At 37.9% G+C, this 26,128-nt stretch overlaps 1 protein-coding gene across 7 annotated transcripts; it reads right to left on the bottom strand.

Moving 5' to 3' along the window:
• Window positions 1-1,419: 1,419 nt before the first annotated feature.
• On the bottom strand, window positions 1,420-24,563 carry LOC113110143 (transcription factor RFX3-like). 7 transcript variants are annotated; one of them, XR_003293080.1, is made up of 18 exons: window positions 24,368-24,558; window positions 19,885-20,003; window positions 19,508-19,599; window positions 18,475-18,724; window positions 16,551-16,625; window positions 16,009-16,190; window positions 15,250-15,369; window positions 14,433-14,554; window positions 14,231-14,343; window positions 13,129-13,244; window positions 12,578-12,732; window positions 11,025-11,122; window positions 10,785-10,934; window positions 9,285-9,493; window positions 8,994-9,147; window positions 8,854-8,896; window positions 5,283-5,681; window positions 1,420-2,429 (listed from the first exon to the last, which is right to left on the bottom strand). XR_003293080.1 is itself a non-coding variant. In XM_026274164.1 (17 exons), the coding sequence occupies exons 2-17, from the start codon at window positions 19,996-19,998 to the stop codon at window positions 5,428-5,430; spliced, it is 2,247 nt and encodes a 748-aa protein (XP_026129949.1). In that variant the 5' UTR covers window positions 19,999-20,003; window positions 24,333-24,558; the 3' UTR covers window positions 5,229-5,427. The 7 variants fall into 7 exon arrangements, 5 of the variants coding, with proteins under 5 accessions (XP_026129949.1, XP_026129948.1, XP_026129950.1 ...); XM_026274164.1 differs by lacking the exon at window positions 1,420-2,429 and having other exon boundaries at window positions 5,229-5,681; window positions 24,333-24,558; XM_026274163.1 differs by lacking the exon at window positions 1,420-2,429 and having other exon boundaries at window positions 5,229-5,681.
• Between the last annotated feature and the right edge of the window lie 1,565 nt (window positions 24,564-26,128).

Raw genomic sequence — 26,128 nt, 5'->3', positions numbered from 1 at the left:
TTTCCCGTTGGTATCGATCAATACCGATACCAACGTTGGTATCGATATTATCGATATTAGTATCGATCTGCCCACCTCTACCAGGAGCCAAACACGGGAACATCCAGGTGGACTGTTCACTGCAGGACGGACAGGAGACACACACACACGCGGTTCTTGCATCCAAACAACATCAAGGTATTTATAAACTGGTACCCTCAGTACCCACGAATTCATAATCTGCGCGCACACTTTCGCAATCCGTTCCCGTGGATTTGTAAACTGTAGCCTACTCACGGATTCATGCAGCAAGCTCCTACGTGTTAACATACAGTTTTAATGAATATTATTATGTGGAATGGGTCTACAGCAAAGTGTCTTAAGTGATTCTCTGTATGTTTTTCTCATACAGGTGAAACATTGTTGAAAACACGCACCTGTCTCTACTGTGGAGTCACTGGCTTTCAGTCAGATCCTTAGCATGAGAACATTTCACTTTACTATTTATTTATAATGAGCATCGATATTGAATATATTTTCTTTACGGTTTCTGACTAAAAGCTACCAAAAAGGCATTTTTAAAATGGTTAAGCAAATAATAATAAGAAGAATTGGCAAGGATCCCCTCCTCTATTTTAAAATCCACGAGCCGCCACTGGTCGGTTTATTTCATTTAATATAGTTAATCTAATAGAATATCATTCTACGAGTGCAGTTGTTCTCCAGATATTAGCATAACAAATGTGATTTAGATTTTTATAAAAATTGAATAAGAAGTTAATTAAGTGCATTTTAGGCACCATATTGCCTGTTTTAGCACTATTTCACCAATGAAAAAAGTTGAAAACTAAGCTACAACAGTAACAGCTGTTACTAATTTTGAGAAGCACACTGAGGAGGTGTTTCCTAACTGAATGAATCCACTTTTTGAACAAATCAGTCATTGACATAATAAATTATTATTTTTTGTTTTTTCCCCTCTTTCACATCTATACCGATCTCACTATACAGTTGTGTGAGGGTGTATGTCTGTGTGTATGCCTTCATTTTGCTAGGCAGGGCAAATGTTTTTATATATGCATGTTTTAATTATAACTGTGAAGCAACAACATTGCTATTAAATGTGCTATATAAATAAATAAAAGTGGAAGTAATGTTCAAATTCCATTGTATTTTTGGTGGCATTTAGATGAGATTTATGAGAAAATAGTAATAAGATGTTCAACAATTGTTTTGCATTTGCTTATTTAAATTTAAGCAAATTGAGCAAGCAGCAAAAAATGCAAAAATTGATGTCTAAAAGTTTGCATAATTATAAGAATGTTTAAGAAGCAAAATCCCTTGAGTGCAGTCAAGCCAACAAATGCAGATTTCACCTGCTGTTTTCTGTAGAATCTCCAACAGATCAGTCATTTGGCGAGAGTGAACACAACAAGTTCTCGTTTCAACAAGAAAAGGTTTATTAATTGAAAGACAAGCCACAGATTTAAGAAAACGACACTAATAAGCTAGCCTGAGCTCAAGTCTGAAATATTCAGAAAAGACAAACTACATGTGTCTTGGATAATTCCTATATATTCCTCAAATCGACACACTAAATGTTAATATATCATTTTATAAATATAAAAGTTCCCCGGTTTTGTTATCCTTCTTGTAAAATACACAATACAAATCACTCTACACTTATTAGTAAGCTTTAACCAATTCTCAAAGGATTTAATTTACTAAGAGGTAAATTGGAACAACACACAAAAAAGAAAAAATTGTACTGTATATGTAAGTTACATCATCCAAAACGATAAAGAGAGAGCGAGAGATGGGGGGAAATATCACAATTTACACTTTCAAAGCATATCTGTTATTAAACTGCTTGATGTAAGGGACTGTAAATAAATATCCTTCCATTTTATCTGAATATTTACATCTAGGATTTCAGTTCTGAGTACCACGACGCTTGTGCTTGCATTTGAACGCGCTACAGCAGGCCACGACTCACTACGTAAACAGTCAAATGGCACTTAAATATATTCTGAAAACCCCCTAAAATAAGACCAGGTAGAAACCAAGCATGTCACTCTACGTACAATAGAAAGAAACCAAAAGCAAAAGCAAAACCCCTCGTGATGACACTGATAGTGCAGTGCTCGTATTGGTGGAATCCCAATAGAGTTCTGTTCATGTCATCGTTTCATCACAAGTTGAATCAGTTTGGGTGCCTTTAAACTGCATATGTGTCAAAGGTGAGTGGTGTTTTTGGGAGACGTCCAGCCGTGCGTTGGCTTGTACTGGTTCTGGAGGTCTTGGAGAAGTCAAAGGCACTGAAGTCTCTAGTCTTGTCTTCACGCTCCTCAGCGCTTGATATGTTGATATCAGAAGCGTCTTTGCATTGATATCCAGAGTAAGGTTGCAAACAGCCATTGAGGAATATTAGTGTCTTGTTCAGAAAAGAACTAAAAAAAAAAAAAAAAACAATGCAACAAAGAGTAGACTTTCCGAATCAAAAGTATGTGAACCCCCCGTTTTGGCAAAGTGGAAACAGGCATGTGGTTTGAAATCAATGCATTGAACTGTTCTATACTTTCTGACGTGCTGTCCGAAAGCGAACTCATGATATTCTAGCAGCACGAGAAAAGGCATGCAAGACCAAAAGCACTTTGAGTCGAGTCATCGCACACGATCAACATCAATCCAATAGAGTCCAGGCACGAGGACAGAAGGAACACCAACCAACGCTCTTCTCTAGGAACGAAAACGCAAATCAACTTGCAAAAACCACACATAATCTCAGAAATAATTCTTCAGCTGTAGAAATCTTTAGTAGCTGGTCGTTACGCTTAAAAAGGTGACTTTTTCACAAATTGCACACGTAAATATAAATCAACATCACGATTATCAGAAAACTGGACGCGTCAGACGCACGGAAACGATCATCCCACTTAAAATAATAAAATAAGATCATAATACATTGCTATTAAAAAAAAAAAATGCATAAAACAACATGAGACGGCTTCTGCGCACAGTCGCTCGCTTAAAATAATGTCAAGTAGTGAAGAAAATAACGCAGTTTCCAGTTCCCGACTACAATTTTCCAGTGTTTTCCACAATAGCACAGCGATTTACGACAGGTCAAGTATAAAAGTTATCGGTAAGATAGCTGTACCTCCTGAAACCAAAGAGACGACTTCTTCCTTAACTTTACTAACGGATGCTGTGATAACGTTTCACACGAACTAAACAACAAACAAAACAGATCAATTACTAAATAAAACGCCATCATCTATTCATGCAGATTAAAACAAAATAGTGCTATCAAATGATTAAATCGCCGTTAAATTGCATGCAAAATACGTTTTTGTTTACAAAATGTGCGCATACTATATATATATATATATATATATATATATATATATATATATATATATATATATATATATATATATATATATATATAAAAAAGAGTTTAATTGCAGAATTTGTTTTTTAACTTTAATGTTAACTTTTTTTTTAATTGTGTAAGTTAGCTGTATTTTTTGTTGTTGTTGTTATTTTTACTTTATATCAAACTAACCCAACTGCAGTTGGATTGAGATCAATTAGAATGTCAATAAAAATAAAATAAATATATTTTTCCAAATAAACGCTTCATATATATTATGCATGTGTATATTTAAAGAAAATGTGATGTTTACATAAATATTTATATATAATATATTGTAAATTACATTATTATTTGGGTGTGTATGTGTATATACACACATACATACACACACACATATATTATATAAAAATATACATCGTACACATACATATATTATGTAAACAAAAACTTATTTTGGATGCAATTATTAATTTGACCGCACAAAAGAAAAATGTATACAACTCATTCATCAAATTACTCAGTAGCACAATTTACGTAAATGTTTTGATAGTGAAATCTGCTCGTTTGTGAGCGAGACCCAACTTATAAACTCTTTATCTTCACTGATACTCATCAGCGTTTGGTGCACGAGTCGTGTTTTTACAGGGCAGCTGATGACGACCCATGGGTCAGCAATTAAGAGACACGACCCCGTCAGGATGTGTTTAAGTGAGGTAGAGCCACAAGATACACACGACGACAAACACCTCGGCCAGATCCACGCGGTCTCCAGTTACTGATCACAAACACATCCACGTGATGAATGGGCCGCAGACGCTCGCTAGGAGTATTCTCTGGCGTGTGGTTTCACTACAGACCGAATGGAAAGCTGTTGTTTGGGTTAAGGCACTAAGATGAACCCGAGGTACACAGAATCCCTGACATTCGCTCTGTTCTGCACGAGAAGCACCCAAGCTTCAAAACCGCCCTGTTGTCTCTCACACTTGTGTTTTTGGTCCAATTAGTAAAAAGAAAAAGACCCACGATGCAGTTCACACATGCAGCATATCTGACCAAGAAAAAAACTCATTTTCAAGCTAGCAGACGACTTAATCCACAAACAGAAGGCATTGGAAACACAAGCAGAGAAGGTGAGAAGGCAAGCTCATTACGTCTGGTACAAGATGTCTAGCCTGCTTCGATAACACGATCTAAACATGACTGAACTATGAGCAGAGCAGTGATAATGGGACGGTTCCCTGGAGCCAGAGGCTTGGGCTGGAGATCTGGGTCAGACACAAGTGTTTTCTCTTAACTAAAAAACAAAAGTGCAGTTTTCCGCATTCATTTTGTTCTTAATATACAAAACATTACTCTTTAGTACTTAAACTTATGTGTGTACTCAACTGTGGGACACTATTTTGGGACACCATTTGTGCATTTAAAAATGTATTTAGTCACCGCTTGAGTGTACAAGTGTGAACTAAAAACATTTGTAAAATACAGAGATAGTACACTGCAAAAAAAACAAACTCTCTTGGTATTTATATCTAAATATCAAAAAATTCTTGAATCGAGATTATTTTACTGTACAAGTAAAATTATTTAAAAAAAATTGTTTTTATATTTTCCCCTAAAATTTCAGCAAATACGGCAAGAAAAATAATCTTGTTTAGTCTCTGAATTAAGATTATTTTTGCTTGTTTTTAGAAAACAAGACTTAGTATCTCAAATCATTGTACTTGTTCAGTAAATAAATCTTGATTCAAAAATTTTAAGATATTTAAACTAGAAAAGAGAATCGTTTTTTTGCGGTGTGTTAGAAGTAAATTTTAGTTTATGTTTCTGGTGTCCTAAAACAGACTCTTAGATGATCTTAAAGACGTACTAAAGAATCATTTTCAGTTTATTAAGCACAAAATCAGAGTGCATTATTTTTCTTCACCTGGGAACATGGGGTTTAAACTGTACGGTCAGCATCTCGTCACATGCTGGAGTTGGTTTGCTAGAGCTTGAGGATCTCAGCGAGAGTCTGTGTTTCTGCTGAGGATGAGGACAGATGTGTTGGAGACAGATGCACTGAAAGGCTCTCAGACCGAGGCGTATGTGTTTCCCAGACTGCTGCAGTGGCGGATGGTGCTGGTTCCGCTCGAGCTGAGGATGTGTTCGCTCGAGGGTGAAGCGCTGAGCATGCTGGACTGAACCACGCTCAGCACCGCGCCGCTGCCGTCCTCCACCTGCATGACCTCGGGCTCCGCTTTCTCCCGCTTGGCCAGAGGCTCGTCACACTCCTCCATCTCCTCCATCTCCTCGTCCAGATCACTGTCCATCTCACTCACCTCGTCTACAGACGTCAGAGAGAAGCAGAAGGTCATTCACAACCCATTTCACTTCAACACTGATGTGTGCTTTGTTTGGAGGACAATATTAGAAAATCTGGAATCTGAGGGAGCAAAAAAATCTAAATATTGAGAAAATCATCTTTAAAGTTGTTCAGATGAAGTTCTTAGCAATGCATATTACTAATCAAAAATGATGTTTTTATGTATTTATGGTAGGAGATTTAGAAAATATCTTCATGGAACATGATCTTTACTTTATCCTTTTTGGCATAAAAGAAAAATATATAATTTTGTGCTCCAGGGTCAAATATTAAGTTTTGTTTTCTAAAAAAAAAAAAAGTTTTTCCTTAAAACAAACAAAAATATCTGCCAATGGCATACGAAAAATAGTCTTAATTCAAAAGGCTAAACAAGATTGTTTTTCTTGACCCACTGGCAGATATTTTTGTTTGTTTTAAGCAAATTTAGATTTTTTTTATTTTCATATCTTAAAATCATTTCACTTGTACAGTGAACGCATCTTGATTCAAGAATGTTTAGATATTTATACTAGAAAACAAGACACAAATACAATGTTTATGCAGTGTAAAGTGGGACTTTAAAGGGTTGGTTCACCCAAACATGAAGATCAAGTCGTGTTTTTGTTTTAAACTACAGAAGGAAAGGTTTAAATAATGTCACGTGTGCACTAGTGATATAATGGTAGCGTGTGGTGAACATCAAGCTTCTAAAGGGATAGTTAACCCAGAAATGTAAATTATGTCATTAATTACTCACTCTCATGTTGTTTCAAACCCTTTATCTTCAGAACACAAATTAAGATATTTCTGATGAAATCCGAGAGCTCTCTGACCCTACATAAAAAGTCCCAGAAACGTTGTACGAACATCGTTAAAATAGTCTGTGTGTTATCAGTGTTCAGAAGAATTGTTCAACAACCTTGTTTTCTTTGTGCACAAAAAGTGTTCTCGTAGCTTTGTTAAATTACAGTTGAACCCCTGATGTCACATGGACTGTTTAACCAATGTCCTCGCTACGTTTCTGCATAATTAATGAAAGAAGTTTTATTTTTGTGTAAACTATCCCTTTAAAAAGATGCAAAAGTATCATATAAAAAGTGTCAAAAGTGTCATATTTCAAAAGAGCGGTGGTCCGAAATGAAAGAAAGGCTTAGCAGGGTATATACAGCAATCCTTAAGTTAAATTTACTACTTTTTAATACCTTTTTCACTACCTTCAGAATATTTTTTAAAACCATCACGACACTGAATTGCAAGTGTTAATCAGCGACCTTTCTATTATTTACACAGATTTTGACATATATAACATACAAAAAATAATAGATTTAGAGACTGATGTTGACAGCATATTGCACATTTATTTCACTTAGTAAATAAAAATAAAACAAATACCATAAAATGTGCAATGGAGAAAATGGATAGACCGAACAATAAGCCTGCCTGTTAGTGTTGTCACGGTACCAATATTTCAGTATTCGGCACCGATACCAGTGAAAATCCACGATTCTCGGTACCAATTTCGGTAACAAAGCAAAACACAAAAATTTGGTAATAAAAAAAAAATAAACCAATGCCATTCTTTATACTTATTTAGAATTGTGTTTAAAGTTTTTCTACAAGTTATATAATAATGAAAAACAGTAAACAAGTTTCACCCAAATTTAATTTGTCTTTTAATTTATCAAATTTAAACACATTTTATGTTTGGTAAATAAAGGGGATTTGCTATTAAAATTAAAACATGGGAGAAATATTGAGATTTATTATTTTTTTAAATAAAGTTTTTTATTTTTTTGCAACAGTGGTAGCAGTATCACATACGTTTTACTAAATAATAGTAATATTTCTAACACAATGCCCTTATGTAAAAATTTTCTTTTAGGCCTAATGAATGCATATTTGTCATTTTGAAATTTCTATTTGCCCATTAGCTCCGCCCACTACCGGAGAAACCGGTATGTCTTCTGCTTTTTCGAAAGTGAATATGAATAATTCTAAATTAACTCGATTATTTTGACAGGAGAAGACAACAGATGCTGAAATTAATGCAAGCGTCATGCGCTTCAGTCTATGTAGTAAATAAACCTGCACGTCTCTGTCATTCATTAATTCACACAGAGACGCGCAGAACACGGATTCATATTTCAAACAACTTTTGCGGCTTAATACTACAGATACTGGTCCATATGGAGATTTGATTTGATTAATTTATGCTTTCACAAATTCCATGACTGTCCATATTAAAATGTAAGTTTAATTTACATGACTGGATTTTGAGATTCCGTACTCGTTTTCTGCTTCGCGGAAATCATACCGTTGTATGCGTCAAGAACCGGGTTTGAACGGGACCTCGGTACTACCGGTCGTTAACCCAGCTATTAGAAAACCTCCATTTGTCCAAGAAGACGACGATGGTTGTCCAGTCATTGAAGATATGCCTTGAAGCAAGTCTAAAATAAAACGTAAGCCAGCCACTTCTGTTGAGCGCGCAGTGTTCTGAGATGATGCCGAACGACCACTGAATATGACGTCAGCATGAGACGGAGACGGAAGATCTTTGATTATGTGCCCAGATATGCTAAAGCCCATATAAACGAACTAACACGAACGCAGATAGAATTTCAATCAGAATAAGACACCTGATAGTCTGGAAAAAATAATACCTAATTTGGAAAAAAATAATACCTCTGAGACCACATTTAACACTTTTAATGGCCTTAAATTTGACCATTTTGATTTATCACTTTTTAATACTTTTTAAAACCCCGCGGACACCCTGCTTAGTGTATTAAACAGAAAAAGAGTAATGATAAAGTAAACGGATTTAATCTTAATTTTTGGGTGAACTATCCCTTTAAACAAAAAGAAAATTTAAGGCAATGTAGCTTGATTTTATTTATAAAGATAAAAAAGGAAAACTTATTCTCCAATGGACCACCACCATGGTCTGTATTAGTCAGAATGACTCAAATTTAGAGGGATTATTGGTGATGTGAGCCAGAAAGGAAAACGTAATGATGGAGGAACACAAGTAAGGTCTTGTCTCTCAGAGGAAAGCGTCCTCTACTGGTCTAAAGTGGCTGGGCTCGTTAGTCCGGACTGTAATGATGTAACTCTGGGTGTAATGAGGTCTCAGCTTGCAGTCTGAGCTTACCTTTGTCGATGTTGGCAGGTGACATGTTATTCAGGTCCTGAAACTGTGATAGACGGAGCAGCACAAAGAAATGGTGATTAGAGAGAAAGCCTTGCTTCGTGGCTCTTTACGGCTCACGCTGAGCTACACACGGTCTTTACCTCTCCCATAACTCTGATGGGCGTCTCTCCTGTGGCCTGTGCGACGCGGTGCTCCACCAGATAGAACATGTACTCGTCGTACAGCAGCCGGATCAAGTGGAACGAGCCGAAACTCGCCGCGCTGCGGAGGGTCAGGTCTCTGATGACCATAGAGCTGTGAGAGCACAGTAAAACATGCAAAAGTACAGTTAACACTTTGATCGTAAGGGTGTAGGAGAGATTCTTGCTTCATTTGGTTGCCATTGTGTGGTTTCAATCTACACAAACTGAACCAAGTGTGAAATGTCTTGCCTGTAGAAGGACCACTTGAGCAGGAACTGGCGTGCAGCTTTGGGGAGGGATGGTTTATCCTCGTACGGCTTGAGTATTTGAGTGACCACGTTGTCCAGCCAAGCTGCCCACTGTTCCAAAGAGCTCTGCTGCTGGAGGGTGGCCTTGAAGTCCTGCTCGAGGCGTTGAACTACGCCCTCTTCACACTGACACACCCACGAGGCCTGCTCCTGTACGCCATCAACAACCATCACAACATCACTGCGATGCATCGGCTAATCGACATTGTGAGGCTGGAATAGGCTACACGAACTTAGCATAGATTCAAAAGTCAGATAGTTGCCAAAAGTCAAAGCCAGTCTGCAGATTTTGGGTAGTCCACAGTTGATAGATTTCACTGAATATTTGCATAGTGCATGACGGGCAGAGACTCAGTTGATAAATGATGTGAAGGCCAAGTATAATAACCCTAGTGAAAAATAAATTTAATACATTTTGTGCCAAGCACACTTCAAATGCATGCACTTAATATAAATACCCTCAAATTGTACTTAATAATAATAATAATAATAATAATAATAATAATAATAATAATAATAATAATAAACTTGTCTAGTTAAACTTAGCTAAATTTGGAACAACTTATTTTTTAACGCGCTTTAATTGTTTGTAAATAGTGAAGCTAAAGATAAACTGAAGTATTTTGGATGTTGCTAATATGAAACCTTTGCAAGGACATTTTATCTTGCTTTTGAAGTTTTAGTTTTAATGTCACAAATAAATGAAGATTGTATGATCTTTGAATAATATCGGTTTGAATAATATCGGTTTAATATCGGTAACATTTTATGCTTGATATTAAGAAATTTTAGTTTATATTTTCATTTCATAGTCATCAGTAGCACAGACGTATTTGTAGCAATAGACAACAATACATTGAATGAGTCGAAATTATACATTTTTCTTTAATGACAAAAATCATGAGGATATTAAGTAAAGATCATGTTTCATGAAGATATTTAGTAAATCTCCTATTGTAAATATATCAAAACTTAATGTTTGATTAGTAATATGAATTGCTAAGAACTTCATTTGAACAACTTTAAAGATGATTTTCTCAATATTTAGATGTTTTTTCTCCCTCAGATTCCAGATTTCCTAATAGTTGTATCTCAGACAAATATTGTCTTCTCCTCACACACCACACATCACTGGAGAGATCATTTATTCAGCTCCAGATGATGTATACATCTCATTTTTGCAAAATTGACCCTAATGACTGGTTTTGTAGTTCGTGGTCACATATGTTAATAGATACTAACTATAGTATGAAATTAATGTATTACTTATTTACTAGTTAATCAATACTTGGGATTTACCATTCACAAAGTCGGCAAGTGTTTGGTACCTAGTGTTTTACAGGTGTTGTGTATTCCAGCCTTTACAAAAGAGTGCATGTTCAAAACTATGGAACAAAATGCTGGCTTTCTCTGTCAAGATGCCACGAAGTGCAAAACTTACCTGAACATTGGCAAAGTCGACCCGGTTGAGGTCGCTGAGCATCTGGTTGATCTGGGAGGTGTTCTGCAGCACTGCACGGGCCGCCTGCGCCAGATGATTCAGAGACGTGTATCTGCGCAGCGTCTGAGCGAAGGCACTAACAGCAGAAACCTGCGCAATAGCGGAAGGACTTCTTGAAGTTGGGATTTCTACAGCAGACAAAGGCTTTCATTATCAGCTGGAAAGCCTCTACAGTCTTACCTTGGTCTGGATCATCCTCTGAGGGATGCTGCTCATGGCGTTGGTGAGCCAGCCCTCAAGGCTTTTGGCAAAATTACGGATGGCTTGAGTCAAGGCACCTGTCGAACACAGATGGAGATTTAGATTTACACTGAATACAGGACAGACAAGAAAAATAAGATTTTTTTTTTTCCAGAAGTCTCTTCTGATCAACAAGCCTGCATTTATTTGATCCAAAATACAGCACAAACAGTAAAACTGTGAAATATTTGCACTATTTAAAATATCTGTTTTCTATGTGAATACATTTTAAAATATATTAAATTCCCCTGTTATAGTGTATAATGTTACAAATGCTTTTTATTTCAGATAAATGCCAATCTTTGAATCTTTCTATTCATCAAAGAATCCTGAAAAAGAAATGTACTCAACTGTGTTCAACACTGATAATAATCTTCATGTTTCTTGAGCAGTAAATAATCATATTATTCTGATTTCTGAAGATCATGTGACACTGAAGACTGATGATGCTGAAAATACAGCGGAGCATCACAGAAATACATTACACTTTAACACAGATTCACACAGAAAACAGATGATTTAAATAGTACAAATATTTCCCAATATTACCACTTTTGCTGTATATTGGATCAAATAAATGCAAGCTTGTTAAGCAGAAAAGACTTCTTTTTCTCCTTCAAACTCACGTATCAGGACTCAATATAAGGACGGCCTGAAGGCAAAGGTGAGCGTAAAAGATGCTCAGGATTGTTGTCGGAGCTGTGGAGCGCTGTGTGAGAAGTTGTTTTCTGTGAAAGAAAACTAATAAACCTAATGCCGTCAAAGAAAATAAGTTGTGCTCACTGCTCCTGACTAAATATCCCTTTAAACATCAATAATGAGTCATCTATATTTTATTTATACCTTGAAGCCTATGCAGTTACTTAGCAGTATTTATTACATTTCTGTACCTGAAATATCTTTTAGACTGAGCTGAAAACCCTGAAAAGCTGTGTTTTTTTTTAATTTTTATTGAAGCATAAATATTTAATGTTATATTTTTTTTCCTCTCTATTCCCCCCAGAAAAACTGTGTTGTGTACTTACATATTTCTGCTAAATAAATTGTTAGCTGGTAAACAATTCTTTAAAAAAATAGTTTTTTAGTAGTAATACGATCATTTACATTGAGTAATATTTTTGTCACAGTTTCTTCAAGTTAAACCAAACTTTTATTTTGACAGGATGCTGTGAAGGCCTTTAGGTCATGTTCATGTACGTTATTTTATTTGGTTGCATTTGTGAGTTAATAAAAATTTAGAAAGTTGTTTAAAATAGGTATATAATATCACAATATCGATAAATCGATTGATATACAGTATCAAATCTTATCGTAGAGTATTTTGAGTTATCTGCAAATGCATTGCTGGGTATGAGAATCGATGTCGTATTGTATTAAGACGAACCCTCCGATTTACACCCTAGTTTCTGAACTGAACAGAACACTGGAAGAAAAGAGTTTCATGCTAATCCACATTTGGCCTTTTGAGGCTATGACTGTGAAGAAAGACTCACTAGGAATGGGTCTCAGAACATCAGGGATGAGGATCTCCACGAGGGCCTGGTACATCAGATGATCACAGGTGTTCATCCACTTTAGCACTGCCTCGTTTCCACAGAGCAGAATCAGTCCTGTCCGCGGCAGGCGGCCCTCGATTTCACTCAGACCACTTAATCAAAAATAATTAGATTTTAACATTACGCTTTACACATTATTTTGATCCTCCACTTTAGATATTCTACTAACAGGGAGTAACTTTGCAACTACATGTCAACTAGCAGTCATTAGAGTATTACTAGACTGTCTGCTTAATATCTGCTAACACTTTATTTTGATAGATCCAAAACATGCAACATACTGACTGTGAGAATCTGTCAACTTATTTTACTAACCATAAACCTAACAGTCTACTCTGCAGACGAGCATGAATCAGTCGACGTAGTTGCAAAGTTACTTGTAGTTAGTAGAATGTCAAAAGTGGAATATAACAATACAGTGTAACCAATATTGCTTGTTTAATCTAATAAACTTGATGAAACAGAGGTAGGTAACAGGAGTAACACACCTGTTTTCAGTGATGGTGACGCCCTCTACAGAGCTGGATGGAGAATAGCGCCAGAAAGTCTGCCACAAGTTCTCGATTAGATTGAACTGAAGGTTCACCACTACGTCCAAAATGGCCTACGTGTGAAAATGGTAACAACATCTTTAAACTTGAATTAAATTATCTGAGAATAGGCCTTTATCACACTTCCACGGTCGAAGAGTGGACTTTTCAAATAATAGTAGGGATGTAATGATTCACTCAACTCACGATTCGATTTACAATTTTGATTTCACGATTCAATTCAATTCAATTTTTTTTTTAACAAAATGAGTTTAAGACAAATTATAAATTAAATGTGTCCATTTTTATTTCTTGGACAAAATGCTGCACTTTTCTTTCTGAAACTGAAATATAACACTATAATAATAATAATAATAATATATATTAATATACCACTTGCATATCATTGCTCTTTTGTTGGTTTTGATTGCTTCGATTGTCTTCATTTGTAAGTCGCTTTGGATAAAGGTGTAAGTAACAAAAATAATTTTAAAAATAAAAACAAACCCCAAATCAAATAAGTAACAAGAAAATAAAAATATCTTCATATAAACAAAATAAGGGCATGCTCATTCCATTTAAAATTAGATGCAACCATTGCATTTTAATCATGATCCAAACAAAGATGCTTGTATAATTTCGAAATCTGAATTTAAAACGGAATGGTTTGACTTCAGTTTTGTGAAACTATACATAAATATCTGCATGAAACCGAAACAGCAGACAAAGACGATGAACGAGACGCAGATTCACTCCCTGACAGCAGGTGGAGCTTAAAGCGTCTCCTGTAAACAAAGCAGTGCTGCACTTATGCATTATACAGAGGCAAGATCAAAAGAAAAAATACCATCTTAACTTTTCTAAAGACAGTAAGTTCCCCTCAGACACGCATTCATATAAACTCATGCCACTAACTGAATTGCCATTTGTTTAGCATCTCAACCGATTTTAATCGTCACATTTTAGATTAGATTTTGGAATTTCCTTAAAGCTACTTATCGAAGCCGGATATGACGACACGCAGACTGTGATAAAGGTCTATTTGAGCGTGACGACTGACCTCGCAGTGCTCTCTGTACAGCGTCTGAAGGGCTTTGACGTCCTCTGGTCCGACGCCTTCCACAGGCTCTCCGAGGTCAAGTTCAGTGAACTCTGGCAGAGCTATGGACCCGTCTAATGGGGCACAAGGGGAAATTCAGAAAAGCTCTTCTACAACACGAATGTGCGCTAACCGTCTCCTGTGATTTTTGCGTAATGTTTACCGAGGAACTGCTGATGATGCTGGCTTTGAGCGATGAAGGTCTGCTCTGCAGCGCTGGGTGTGTGCCCCCCGCTGGAGAAGCTCTCCCCCGAAACACCGTCAATCTTCGGTACTGGCTTGAATCTAGAGAAGAGACAACAACAGATGAGCCCTGTTCCAAAACAAAACCAGCTCCCTTTAGAACTCAAAAAGATAGCAACAAACTTTACACAGGCGCTACATGTACATTTATAGGGCCCTATGAAATCAATTTAATTCTTTTTTTCCAAATTCCATTTTATAAAAAAAAAAAAAAAAATGTGGATTATGTTTTTGCCCCCATTTAAATTTTTCTAGATTCTGTATTAATGGTTAAATAAAAAACTATCCTAACTGAAATAATGAAACATACAATATTAAACGACAAAATTAAGACCCTAGGAAATGTTTTATTTTCTCAAATTGTTTTCTGACCAAATTTGTGTTTTCCATTTATTTTCCGGATTCATTTTTAATGGTTTCTTTAATTACTAATAAATCAAAAGCATCACTATTTAATTTGTTATACTTTTTTTTTTTTTACACCCCATAATCAAATTCTGTGCCATTCCGCGTTTTATAGTAAATTGCATTTTTATGATTGGTTCTCATGATTCAGTCCACATTTGTGCATGCATTTAAGGTATACATTTGATCAGTACATGCATTTCCTGTAAACTGAACCTTGACCTTGGTGTTGCTAGCGTCATGCTCTTCTGTTGGGAATACTACTAGCACACGGGATACTCTTGAGAAGAGCGCTACAGATCTCTTTCCTGTGGTTTGACAGTCTACAGTACCTCTGCTTCTGCTGGACGGGCTGCTGTCTCAATGCCATGTACTGCATGTCCTCCTGCAACCGGTTCAGAGGAGAGTCCGGCTTCACACGGATCCCGTAATAGTGATACTTAGAGTTCCCTCTGAAATCAAGGCCAGAAATGAGACTGCTGTGAATAAATGCAGGCTTTCTGTTCAGTGCACATTACCAACCAAATGATTCGATTACATTTGGAAAATAAAAGCGATTGAAGTGTGTGAAAAATAAAGTTTTCAGTGCGATAACCTCCTCTTGCTGGGTTTGTATCAAGAGACGATGATCTTAAAAGAGTTAAGAGCATTTATTTAAAATATAAATCTTTTCTAACAATATAAACTAGCGTTCAAAAGTTTGTCGTCAGTAAAATTTCATTCATTTTTTGAAAGAAATGTTAAAATTTTATTCAGCGTGGATGTGTTAAATTGATAAGAAGTGATAGCAAAGATTTAAATTGTTAGAAAAGATTCTTTTTAATTTTTTATTCATCAAAGAAAAATATTTGATTTGATAATTCTAATAATAAATCAGTATATAGAATGATTTCTGAAGATCATGTGACACTTTATACTGGAGTCATGATGATGGAAAATCAGCTTTGCATCACAGAAATAAATTATATTTTAAATGATATTAAAATAGAAACCATTATTTTATATTGTAAAAACATTTACTGTATTTTTGATTAAATAAATGCAGCCTTGATGAGCGTTACTTGTGTGTGATATCCGTTAGCTGATTTTACCGGGTGCCCAAGCGGCGTGTGCGCAGCCCCATGAAGATGGAGCGGATGAGCTTCCCGAAGGACGCAGCGTTGACGGGATCCAGCTTCTGCTCCTGACAGTGGCGCAGGTAGTGACTGTAGAGCGTGGAGCGCGGCAGACTCACGCCCTCCGCCGTCTCGTAATTATCCAGGAGCCATTGCAGCTGTGAAGAATTCATCAGATAAAGTGCACATTTCTTTACATAAATTAGCATCTTGTGTTCTATGGAAGGAAGGAAGGAAGGAAGCCACAGATTTGGAATGAAAATGGGTCTGGACGAGTAAAACAGTTAATATTACAAATACTGAAACGATACACACAGAAGAACGATACAAGTAAACGTTGCCATTTAAAAAGTCTACACTGAAAATCTGGAAATAAACATTTACTTCGTTTAAAATGTATGGAATGCAATGTTCTGAATTTATAATACGACTCTTTTGAATGGCACAGTGTAGGAAAGAGAGAAAGCGAGAGAAAGCGAAGTGCAAAGAAAGCGAAGCGGTGCATGTTCACAACTTACATGACTGTTGAGCAGCGAACTTCTCTGACTGGACAAACCTTCAGACTTTTGGAGCGTCTCAATCGCCATTTCAATCTGATAGACCAAAGAGCAAAAGAATAAAGGAAAACAAAAACAAAAAAGGGGGGAAAGTAAATCAAACGGAGGCTGTAGCGACAGAGAGCTGAGCAGCAGAAACAGACCCGACTGAAGCATCCCAGCCACCAAACACACTTCAGCCCTGCACCGCACATATAATCATAATCATCCAGCTTCGGTTAGCTTTCATTCACAAAAGAATGCTTTTTACGTCTTTGTGCATTTACATCTAGCACTGACAGTGAGTGCAACAACACACAACTGGCTGAAAATTGTCAAAGATGCCCTTTAATGATGCTCAACCTTTTATTTTTAAAGCCAATCAGATGTAGACACATTGGCTCCGTTCCAAAATCTAATGAGCTGCTTAGATAGGGGATATTTTGAGACCTGATCTAAAGGCTTCTCAAAAAGGTAGCGGTGTTGTCTTGTTTTGCAAATGCACTGTGTGTTTATTTATACACAATACTAAAAAAGTCAACGAATAGTAAACAGTCCAATCGAATTAAAAAACGTAATTTGTGTGCATGGAGTGCTTTTAAGATGTTGCTTAACGTTATTTATTGGCTTCGAAGGAACCCCGTTAACTGAGTGTGAGGGGTGTAATCTAAAATAAACTTTTGTGCAATGGAACGCTCTAAAAAAAAACGGAGATTATTGGTTCCATGAATAAACTTTGAGATTCATGGAAACTTTCATTTGGACGAATGGTCTTCACAGTGGGAAAAGGTTCTTCACATCAAGGAAAAAAAAAATGGTCCTATGTGGAAACCCAATTTTGGAACATTTATTTTAAAGAGAACAGTAGCAGGAAGCAGTTTGGAACAGACCTCAAATTAATTTTTTGTTTGCATGTAGTTTAAAATTAGCTCTTCCAGCACGGCTCACAATTGTTGAGATTGGCTATTCATTTGATTCTGAAGTGTGTTTTCAGCTATTATAGACGTCTCTCGTAAAAAAACCAGTCTGAAAATGATTAGCACTTAAAAGGTTAGTTCTCCCAAAAATTTTAATCAGCCCATGATATACTCACCCTCTAGTGTACATGACTTTCTTCTTCCAGATGAATTCAATCAGTTATATTAAAAATTGTCTACTGTGAGAGAAAAGTATTTGTAATGTTTTAATTTTATGATTTTATTTTACAAAAGCACACTGATTTGCAACATGAGGCATGTTTTATTATGGATGGATCCGCTTTATTTGACTACTTCTGGACTGTTGAACAAAAAAACTAAACATTCACTAAAACTATAAGGCTTGGAGGAGCAAATCCATTTTTATATAACTCTGATTGGATTCGTCTGAAAGAAGAAAGTCATATACACATAGGATGCCTTGAGGGTGAGTAAATCATGGGCTTAATAGAAAAATGATTAAATATGTCTTTAATCGTTCCAAGCACATACGTGACCCTGGAGCACAGAACCAGTCGAGTCAATTTGGTGAAATTGAGATTTACACTAATCATCTCTCCAGTGATGTGTGGTGTGTGAGGAGAAGACAATATTTGTCTGAGATACAACTATTAGAAAATCTGGAATCTGAGGGAGACAAAAACATCTAAATATTGAGAAAATCATCTTTAAAGTTGTTCAGATGAATTCTTAGCAATGCATATTACTGATCAAACATTAAGTTTTTATATATTTACGGTAGGAGATTTACTAAATATCTTCATTGAACATGATCTTTACTTAATATCCTCATGATTTTTGGCATAAAAGAGAAATGTATAATTGTGACTCATACAGTGTGTTGTTGTGTATTACTGATGACTGCTTCTGTGCTGCAGGGTCACGTATCAGAGTAAGGTCAGTCGTGTGCGTCTGTGATTGGAGCTCACCGTGGCGGGGGAGGCTCTAGTGGTCTGAGCAGTGCTGTGAGGGGCGGAGCCATCCATGGAGTTTCCTCCAATCAGATACGCTCCTGAGCTGCTGATGATCTGTCCTCCTGACAGCCCCATGGCCAGAGCACCGTTCCCGTTGTTGGTCAAACTGTGAGAGCTCACCTGAGCCGAGCTGCCCTGCGTGTCGAAGTAGTTCCCGCCGCTGTTCTGGTTGTACAGCTGCGGTTCTGAGTATGAATACGTCCGTCTGCCGATGAAACAAGAGCGATTCAGACAAGGTTCGGTTTCTTTAATTGACTCGAGAAACATAATAAGTCTCGTCTCGATGCGTTCGCATCCTTTCAGCTTCAGGTGAGAGTGCGGTTTCCATGGATACACAAATCACCAAAGCATAACTATTTTATAGAGAACATTGCTTCTGATTGCCTTTCTGATATGTGCTCTCTCCATTCGGCTGATGACATTTTATTTATAATAGCCAATTTAAAAGATCTTAGCCTCTTGCTGAGTGCATTTCTAAATATGAGCGATCTGAATGTTACTCAGAGAGAGAGAGAGAGAGAGAGATAGACAGAGAGAGAGAGAGAGAGAGAGAGAGAGATAGACAGAGAGAGAGAGAGAGACAGAGAGAGATAGACAGAGAGAGAGAGAGAGAGAGATAGACAGAGAGAGATAGACAGAGAGAGAGAGAGAGAGAGAGAGATAGATAGACAGAGAGAGAGAGAGAGAGAGAGAGAGATAGACAGAGAGAGATAGAGAGAGAGCAGACAGATTCTTCTGTAAAAAGCAGACGATCCCAAATTATTACCAAATGTTAGACATAGACACTTTGACAAGATGCTAAATCGAGAATCAGAAGTCAGAGAATCAGTTTCCCCATATCGCCCACGTTTTATTTGTATGAGAGACTAATTCTGCATTTTACTGGTGCACTTATGCACTTCTCAGCATTTGTGCTAATGACAAAGCCATGGCTCTGACATCCATTGCAGAGATCATGCATGTATGTATTGCTCGTGAACACACTCACATGGTCCCGTTGGTGTAACCGGAGTTGTTTTCCTCCTGAACGTACTGCACCTGTGTTTGATACACATGCTGGACCTGTTGAACAGTCTGCGCCTGAAACACACCACACACTTACTCCCAGAGTCACTCACGTCTCCATAAACACGGAGAATATATAAACACGTGGTTTCAGATGATAGTGAAGCAAACAGCAGTATATTACAGTTACAATTCTTTCATTAAGATGCAAACAGAAAGAGACTGATGCAATGCTACATTTCTCCAAATCTGATGAAGAAACAAACTGGTCCTAATCTTGGAAGGCCTGAGGGGTGAGCACATTCTCAGCAGTTTCGGCTGAGTTATAATAGTTTGTTAGACTGCTGTGGGCTGCCTCACCTGTTGCTGGACCTGAGACGCCACCTGCTGGACACTGACCGCAGACGGCACAGGCACGCTGGTCTGGAGCGGCACGCTGGACGTGGAGTCAGCGCCGGCCTCGGGGGTCTGCATGGCGCCTTGGACACACAGAATCACCATCATTCACATAATAATTCCTGATTAACTCTTTCTCTAACAAACACAGAAGTGTCCGTGTTCTCACTGTTATACACTAGGGGGCGCTGTTACACATCTCCTGAATGAGTCACTGATCAAAAACACAGACCAGGAAGACGCAGAAACGATCCTCAACACTAACAGTGTATAATGAGAACAGTCTGATGCTAGCGAGTGAAGTGTGGATCCAGAAAGTGTTAAAGGAGTTCTGATGGGAGACATCTACTGCAGCTTTACTCTGATTATATTACTGAAGATGATCCTGATGTACAGTTTTTAGAAAAATTTGTTTTTCTCAGCTTTTTGCTCAAAATGTTGCTTTTTTTATGAAACCTGCCTACATTCAAGTGTTAATAATAATAAAAAAAACAATGCTTGAAGCTGGAATAATATTTTTATTTTGATGTATTGCATGTTCAGATATTCATACAACAAAATATTCTGGAGGCCATGAGATTTTAGTGAAAATGAGCTAAAATGCTGATGAGGAAAGAGTTAACTTGCCCTAAAAATCACGAAGAAACAAGTTGTTGCAGCAGAAGGCACTGTATTCAATAATTATTGTATACAATAAATCACGAGCTTCAGAGCCAGCAGACGAAACACGTGTTATCTAATTTTCGGAGTCTGTTATTTGTGAATGTGAACAAAGTTCTGGGAGTTAATTCTAACGAACCACTTTTATGAGACTTTGCTCAAGCATTTTAGAATAACAAAAACGGCATTTCAGATTCTGAGCAATGAGATCGGTCCAATGGTTGGTCCCTGAGGAAAAACACACAGTGCTGATTTGGACGGGATCTGTGTGTTCTGGGCAGGTCATCTGCCCGTACCCAAAGCAATAAATGTAGTTAATATTTAACCACCTCGACAGGTTTCTCTATACTCACGCTTTAAGCCGATGAGATTTCAAAAGCAACAGCTGACGTTCCTCTTGAATGCAGTATTGCTGAAATCATTAATGTAAGAAACTATGTATAATTGCATTGGTTGTTCTTGCTCCCGTGCATGCGAGCATTAATGCGGCAGGTAAACAAGCCGTGTTTGAGCAGCGGCGCTCAACCGTACACGCAGCCCAAGGCTTCTCAGCTGTAAAAGTTTCCATGATCAGGTCTCTGCAGGTTAATTACCCTACAGCCGAGCTTCTCTCCCCAGAGACTCCCTCCTCCTCCTCCTCTTCCTCTGCTCCTCATTTACCTGAAGGGTGCAGGTGCTGTTGTGTTCACTTCACCTCCCCCCCAGCCCTAAACGTCTGATTACCCAGCATTCCTGACTCACACATAATCACGGCCATTTCCAATGCACACGCCAACTAGAACACGCTTAAACTATTCAGAGATAGCACTTCTCACATTTGATGCCAGTTTGGATTACCATATGGGGTTATATGACGTTGCTAAAAATAACATTATTTTATGTATTTGGTGTAATATGTTTATGCAGTTTAAGGTTAAAAAGACTAGTTTCTAGTTTTCAGTTACTTGTTTTTTACTTCCTGGTGGCATTAAGTGATCTACACAGCATCAGATTCACAGAAATATGGTAAATGCAAAAGGATAAATTGCAATATCCATTTGTGCACATAGTGAAATAAACTAACGAAGCACATCTATAAAAGTATTTCAGTTACAGCTTTGAATTCTGCCCAGTCAAACTCTACATTATTTCAGCGCACATGCATCTGTTACTCGTACGCTTGACAGATGCAGACACAGATGTTTCCCTCATCCTAACCCTAACTTATATCTACTTTTGTTTGTTGATGAATCATTCTGGCACTTGATGTCCAGTGTAAAAGTGTGGATGTTGAAGCAGGGCTCTGTCTGAAGTGACCCCACCTGCTCCCCGTCTGTGTATAATCATGCACCTGTCTGCTCCCTCCTCCACCCCCCAGCTTCACCTTCATCTCCCTGTGGGACACTTAAACACACAGCTCTGCACACTCAAAAGCTGAAGGGTAACAAAGGCCCAAGAGGAGGGCGACACTAGCGGTCTCTACCCCCACGGCCCACGGAGCGAGGGGTCAAACCTGCTTTTGGGATGCCATACATAGATATATATCAGGCAGGATCTGAGTTTGAGTCTCATGCATGCACAAAGGTTACAACAGAGGGCCATGCAACAATGCATTGACCAAAAAGTGGAAGAAGGTTCTTGAGATTATTAAAGATTATGAAAGTGGTCGTTTTAAAAACGGTTCATCTAAAAGGGCAACCAAAAATGGTTCTTTATTGCAAACCCCTCTTTCAGAAACCTTTATTTTTAAGAGTGTATCTACTGCGCCAATTGAGCTTGAAGCGAAAATATTCAGAACGCAGAAACGATCATTAAAACAAAGACTTCTGAAGTGATTACAGTTGCTGATGTATATTTAGCAATGCCAGGGGTGGTTAAGATAAAAAAAAAAACACTAAAATAAAGCAAATAAAAAGAGAGAGACTTGATTAATCTTAACTATTTTTCTTTTCCCGAGCAGCATCCGCCCACACGCTCGTGAGCTATGAACCTCAAAGCGTTTAGCTAGAACTGAAATGGATATGAATTATTTACTCAATCAGTATCTCTTAAAGAGATTGGGAAGGGAACGGGATACTGCGGACAGGTGGCACGGCTTCGCTGATAACTAGCGCTTTCTGACATCCCTCCGTCCCCTCGGTTTGACCATTAACAGACTGACAGGAGGAAGACAACGACAGAAGATAAACCTAAAAACACCGGACCTGAGAGAAACACCTGGAATAACAAGATCACCTTAGCTAGCTGGATTGCTTTTGTTTGCTTTCAGAGAAAACACTTAATCCATTAAGCACAACACATTTCCTTTGACTAAATTCACTATTCATTTCCAGAATATCAAAAGTTGCATTTCTATCAGTGAAGCAGGCTGTAGTGATATCCCATGATGCCTCTCTCCACTGAGCACATGTCAGGTCTTCTTCATGACACACACCTGTTCCTCGGTCTATAATGAAGACAACAGGGGAAGCGAGACGCTCTTCATCTCACAGAGGACCCTGATGCAACTCCAGGAAACCCTCGGCGGTTTGTTTAGTCGATGTGACTCGAACCTGCTGCGGTCTGGAGTATGCGAGGATCGCCCGCAAACTGCATATAATGCAATAAAAATGCATGCGTGTGTGTGTATTTATATACAAATACATAAATAAACACAACACACACATATGTAAATAATATTGGGATTATTTTGGATGCGATTAATCGCTTGGCAGCACTAGAAAACTGATGATGATGATGCATTATTATACTTGAGCCTTTCATAGAAAAATAAAGGATTATGAATACAGAAAATTCTGACAACATTCAACAGCAGGACACATCTTCAATCCCATGACCTTCCCTGCATTTCTTCCTTTAATGCAACCCAACCAGCTACAAAATATAATGTCAAAATGCCATGTTTAATTCGACAAGTGATGTCAATACTAATGTGACCTTATAATGGATACTAATGAGCTTATAATGGAGTCTACACAGCTAACTTAGGCTGAGATGTCCACTACTCTTTGACATTTGGCTATTAATGAGCTCTAGATATCCAGCACACAAGTTTTAGTGTATGGATGCCCAACTATGTGCGCCCTATGTAGGGAGCTCACTAGGTTTTGAGACGCGGCCACAGAGGCTGAGGGCCAATAGCTTAGCAAGAGTAACTCCTGCTTTATAACAATAGAAGACAGACACATTATCTTCATATGCGCATTATACCCCACAAAACGCATCTTAAAACCATTCAGGAACATTCATCAGCCGAAACCAACTGCTCAAACAACTCGGAGAAGAGAAAACTCACTCGGTTTCATCACAAATGAGCGTCAGAATGAAGCTGGGGATAACGCCTCACAAAAACGAGACACATATATACAGATTTATTACAACCAAATCGTTTTCAGCAAATAGAAACGTGGAAATTATCACACAAACGGTGTGTTTTCGAATACGAACGCAAACTGTGATGAAGAATCGCTTCGCGATGCTAACGTTAGCCGCTTAGCAACACCTGCTTCGTGAGGAGAAGATGATGCTGCGCTTCAACAAAACACCGATTTCATCGCGTTTTCTGCGTCAAAGTCTCGCAAACGCGTGTCGTTGTCGTCGTATTTACTCGTAAACAGCATTCAAACCGCGACATATGTCGTTTTTATATTCGGGTTTAACAAAGAGACGCGATTGAGATGAGAAACATCTGTAGAGAAGGATGAGGAAGATCGACGGCGATGAAACCGTCACAAGATCTTCAGATTCGACTCCAATCATCAGAAATAACACACCTGAGCATCCAGCAGCGATTAAAGCGGGAACTTACTGATGAGCGAGCGGGTACTGTGGAAGTGTTCACCTGGACTGGTGTGAAGATGAGGATGAGGAAGGTGACGGTTAGGATGTTGTTATTGTTGGTGGGTTACAGTCGCCAGGACTACGGTGACTATGGCGCTGCAGCTCAGGGCAACGGTTGCTATAAAGCTCAGCGCGCAACCGTGTGCTGCTCACACACAGAATGCTAATACACCAATAGGAGGCGCTTGACGCCGTGTGGGCGGGGCTTTCTGAAGCAAGTGTGGTTGAGATGAATGAAAGGACTAATTTGCGCATGCGCAGTTGCGCACGTCACACTGTCCAACTACAGGTGCTGGTCATATAATTAGAATATCATCAAAAGTTGATTTAACCATTTCCATTCAAAAAGTGAAACTTGTATATTATATTCATTCATTACACACAGACTGATATATTTCAAATGTTTATTTCCTTTAATTTTGATGATTATAACTGACAACTAAGGAAAAGCCCAAATTCAGTATCTCAGAAAATTAGAAGACAGCTTTAGAAGCGTCTCTCTTGCTGGACTGGACTGCTGCTGAGTGGTCCACAGTTATGTTCTCTGATGAAAGTCAATCAGGGTCCCAGAGTCTGGAGGAAGAGAGGAGAGGCACACGATCTACGTTGCTTGAGGTCTTGTGTAAAGTTTCCACAGTCAGTGATGGTTTGGGGTGCCATGTCATCTGCTGGTGTTGGTCCACTGTGTTTTCTGAGGTCAAAGGTCAACACAGCCGTATACCAGGAAGTTTAAAAGCACTTCCTGCTTCCTGCTGCTGACCAACTTTGTGGAGATGCAGATTTCATTCTCCAACAGGACTCTGCACCTGCACACAGTGTCAAAGCTACCAGTACCTGGTTTAAGGACCATGGTATCCCTGTTCTTAATTGACCAGCAAACTCACCTGACCTTAACCCCAGAGACAATCTGTGGTGTATTGTGAAGAGGAAGATGTGATGTGCCAGACCCAGGAATGCAGAAGAGCTGAAGGCCACTATCAGAGACACCTGGTCTCTCATAACACCTGAGCAGTGCCACAGACTGATCCTTTCTTTGTATTGGTCTTAAGTAATATTCAAATTTTCTGAGATACTGATTTGGGATTTTCCTTAGTTGTCAGTTATAATCATCAAAATTAAAAGAAATAAACATTTGAAATATATCAGTCTGTGTGTAATGAATTAATACTGTATAATTACTATTTTGCATTAGTGTAAGGGGTAGGTTTAGACGTTAATAAAACACAATCTAATATTTATTGATGGCTTCCGGTTTTAGCTGTGTTGCTTCTAGCCACAACCCAATTGAAAAAGCAATAAATGGCATAAATGTGATATTTTGGTAGTTGGTCAAACATTTTATCCAAAAATACACAAAATACACTACTGCTGTCATTTGATCAGCAATTAAAAGGTTTTCACAAACGAGCTGAGGGTATGTAAACCTCAAAAGCAATTCATGTTCATCAATATTTTAGTTGATAAAACTTTACAAATGTATGCTTCGTGTATAAATATTTACATCAATATGGATTTAATATGTCATTAATGCAATATTTTTTGCTTATTGGCTTATGAATTATTTAAATATAGTGGCCCCAAAAATATTTCTTTATTTAAAATGTAGATGCACAAATATTTTTAAAGGGACTTTATCTTTAAAGTTCATCCAAAAATCTGCCATGCCATCTCAGGATGAGTTTGTTTCTTCATCAGGTTTGTAGAAATGTAGCATTGCATCAGTGTCTCA

The sequence above is a fragment of the Carassius auratus genome, chromosome 10 (genome assembly GCF_003368295.1).
Source record: "Carassius auratus strain Wakin chromosome 10, ASM336829v1, whole genome shotgun sequence".
In the NCBI taxonomy this organism is placed as follows: domain Eukaryota; kingdom Metazoa; phylum Chordata; class Actinopteri; order Cypriniformes; family Cyprinidae; genus Carassius; species Carassius auratus.
The sequence above is the reverse complement of the archived record's forward strand: the minus strand, read 5'-3'. Positions and strand labels throughout refer to the sequence as shown.

Bases quoted from the DNA above. Each gene is read 5' to 3' on its own strand.
- LOC113110143 (XM_026274164.1), bottom strand. From the start codon at position 19,998: ATGCAGACCCCCGAGGCCGGCGCTGACTCCACGTCCAGCGTGCCGCTC. The intron at 11,123-12,577 runs GTGAGTCTTTCT...TGTGTTCGACAG, and splicing joins TGTTCTGAGACCCATTCCTA to GTGCCTTGACTCAAGCCATC. The intron at 5,682-8,853 runs GTAAGCTCAGAC...TGACGTCTGTAG, and splicing joins ACCTGCCAACATCGACAAAG to ACGAGGTGAGTGAGATGGAC.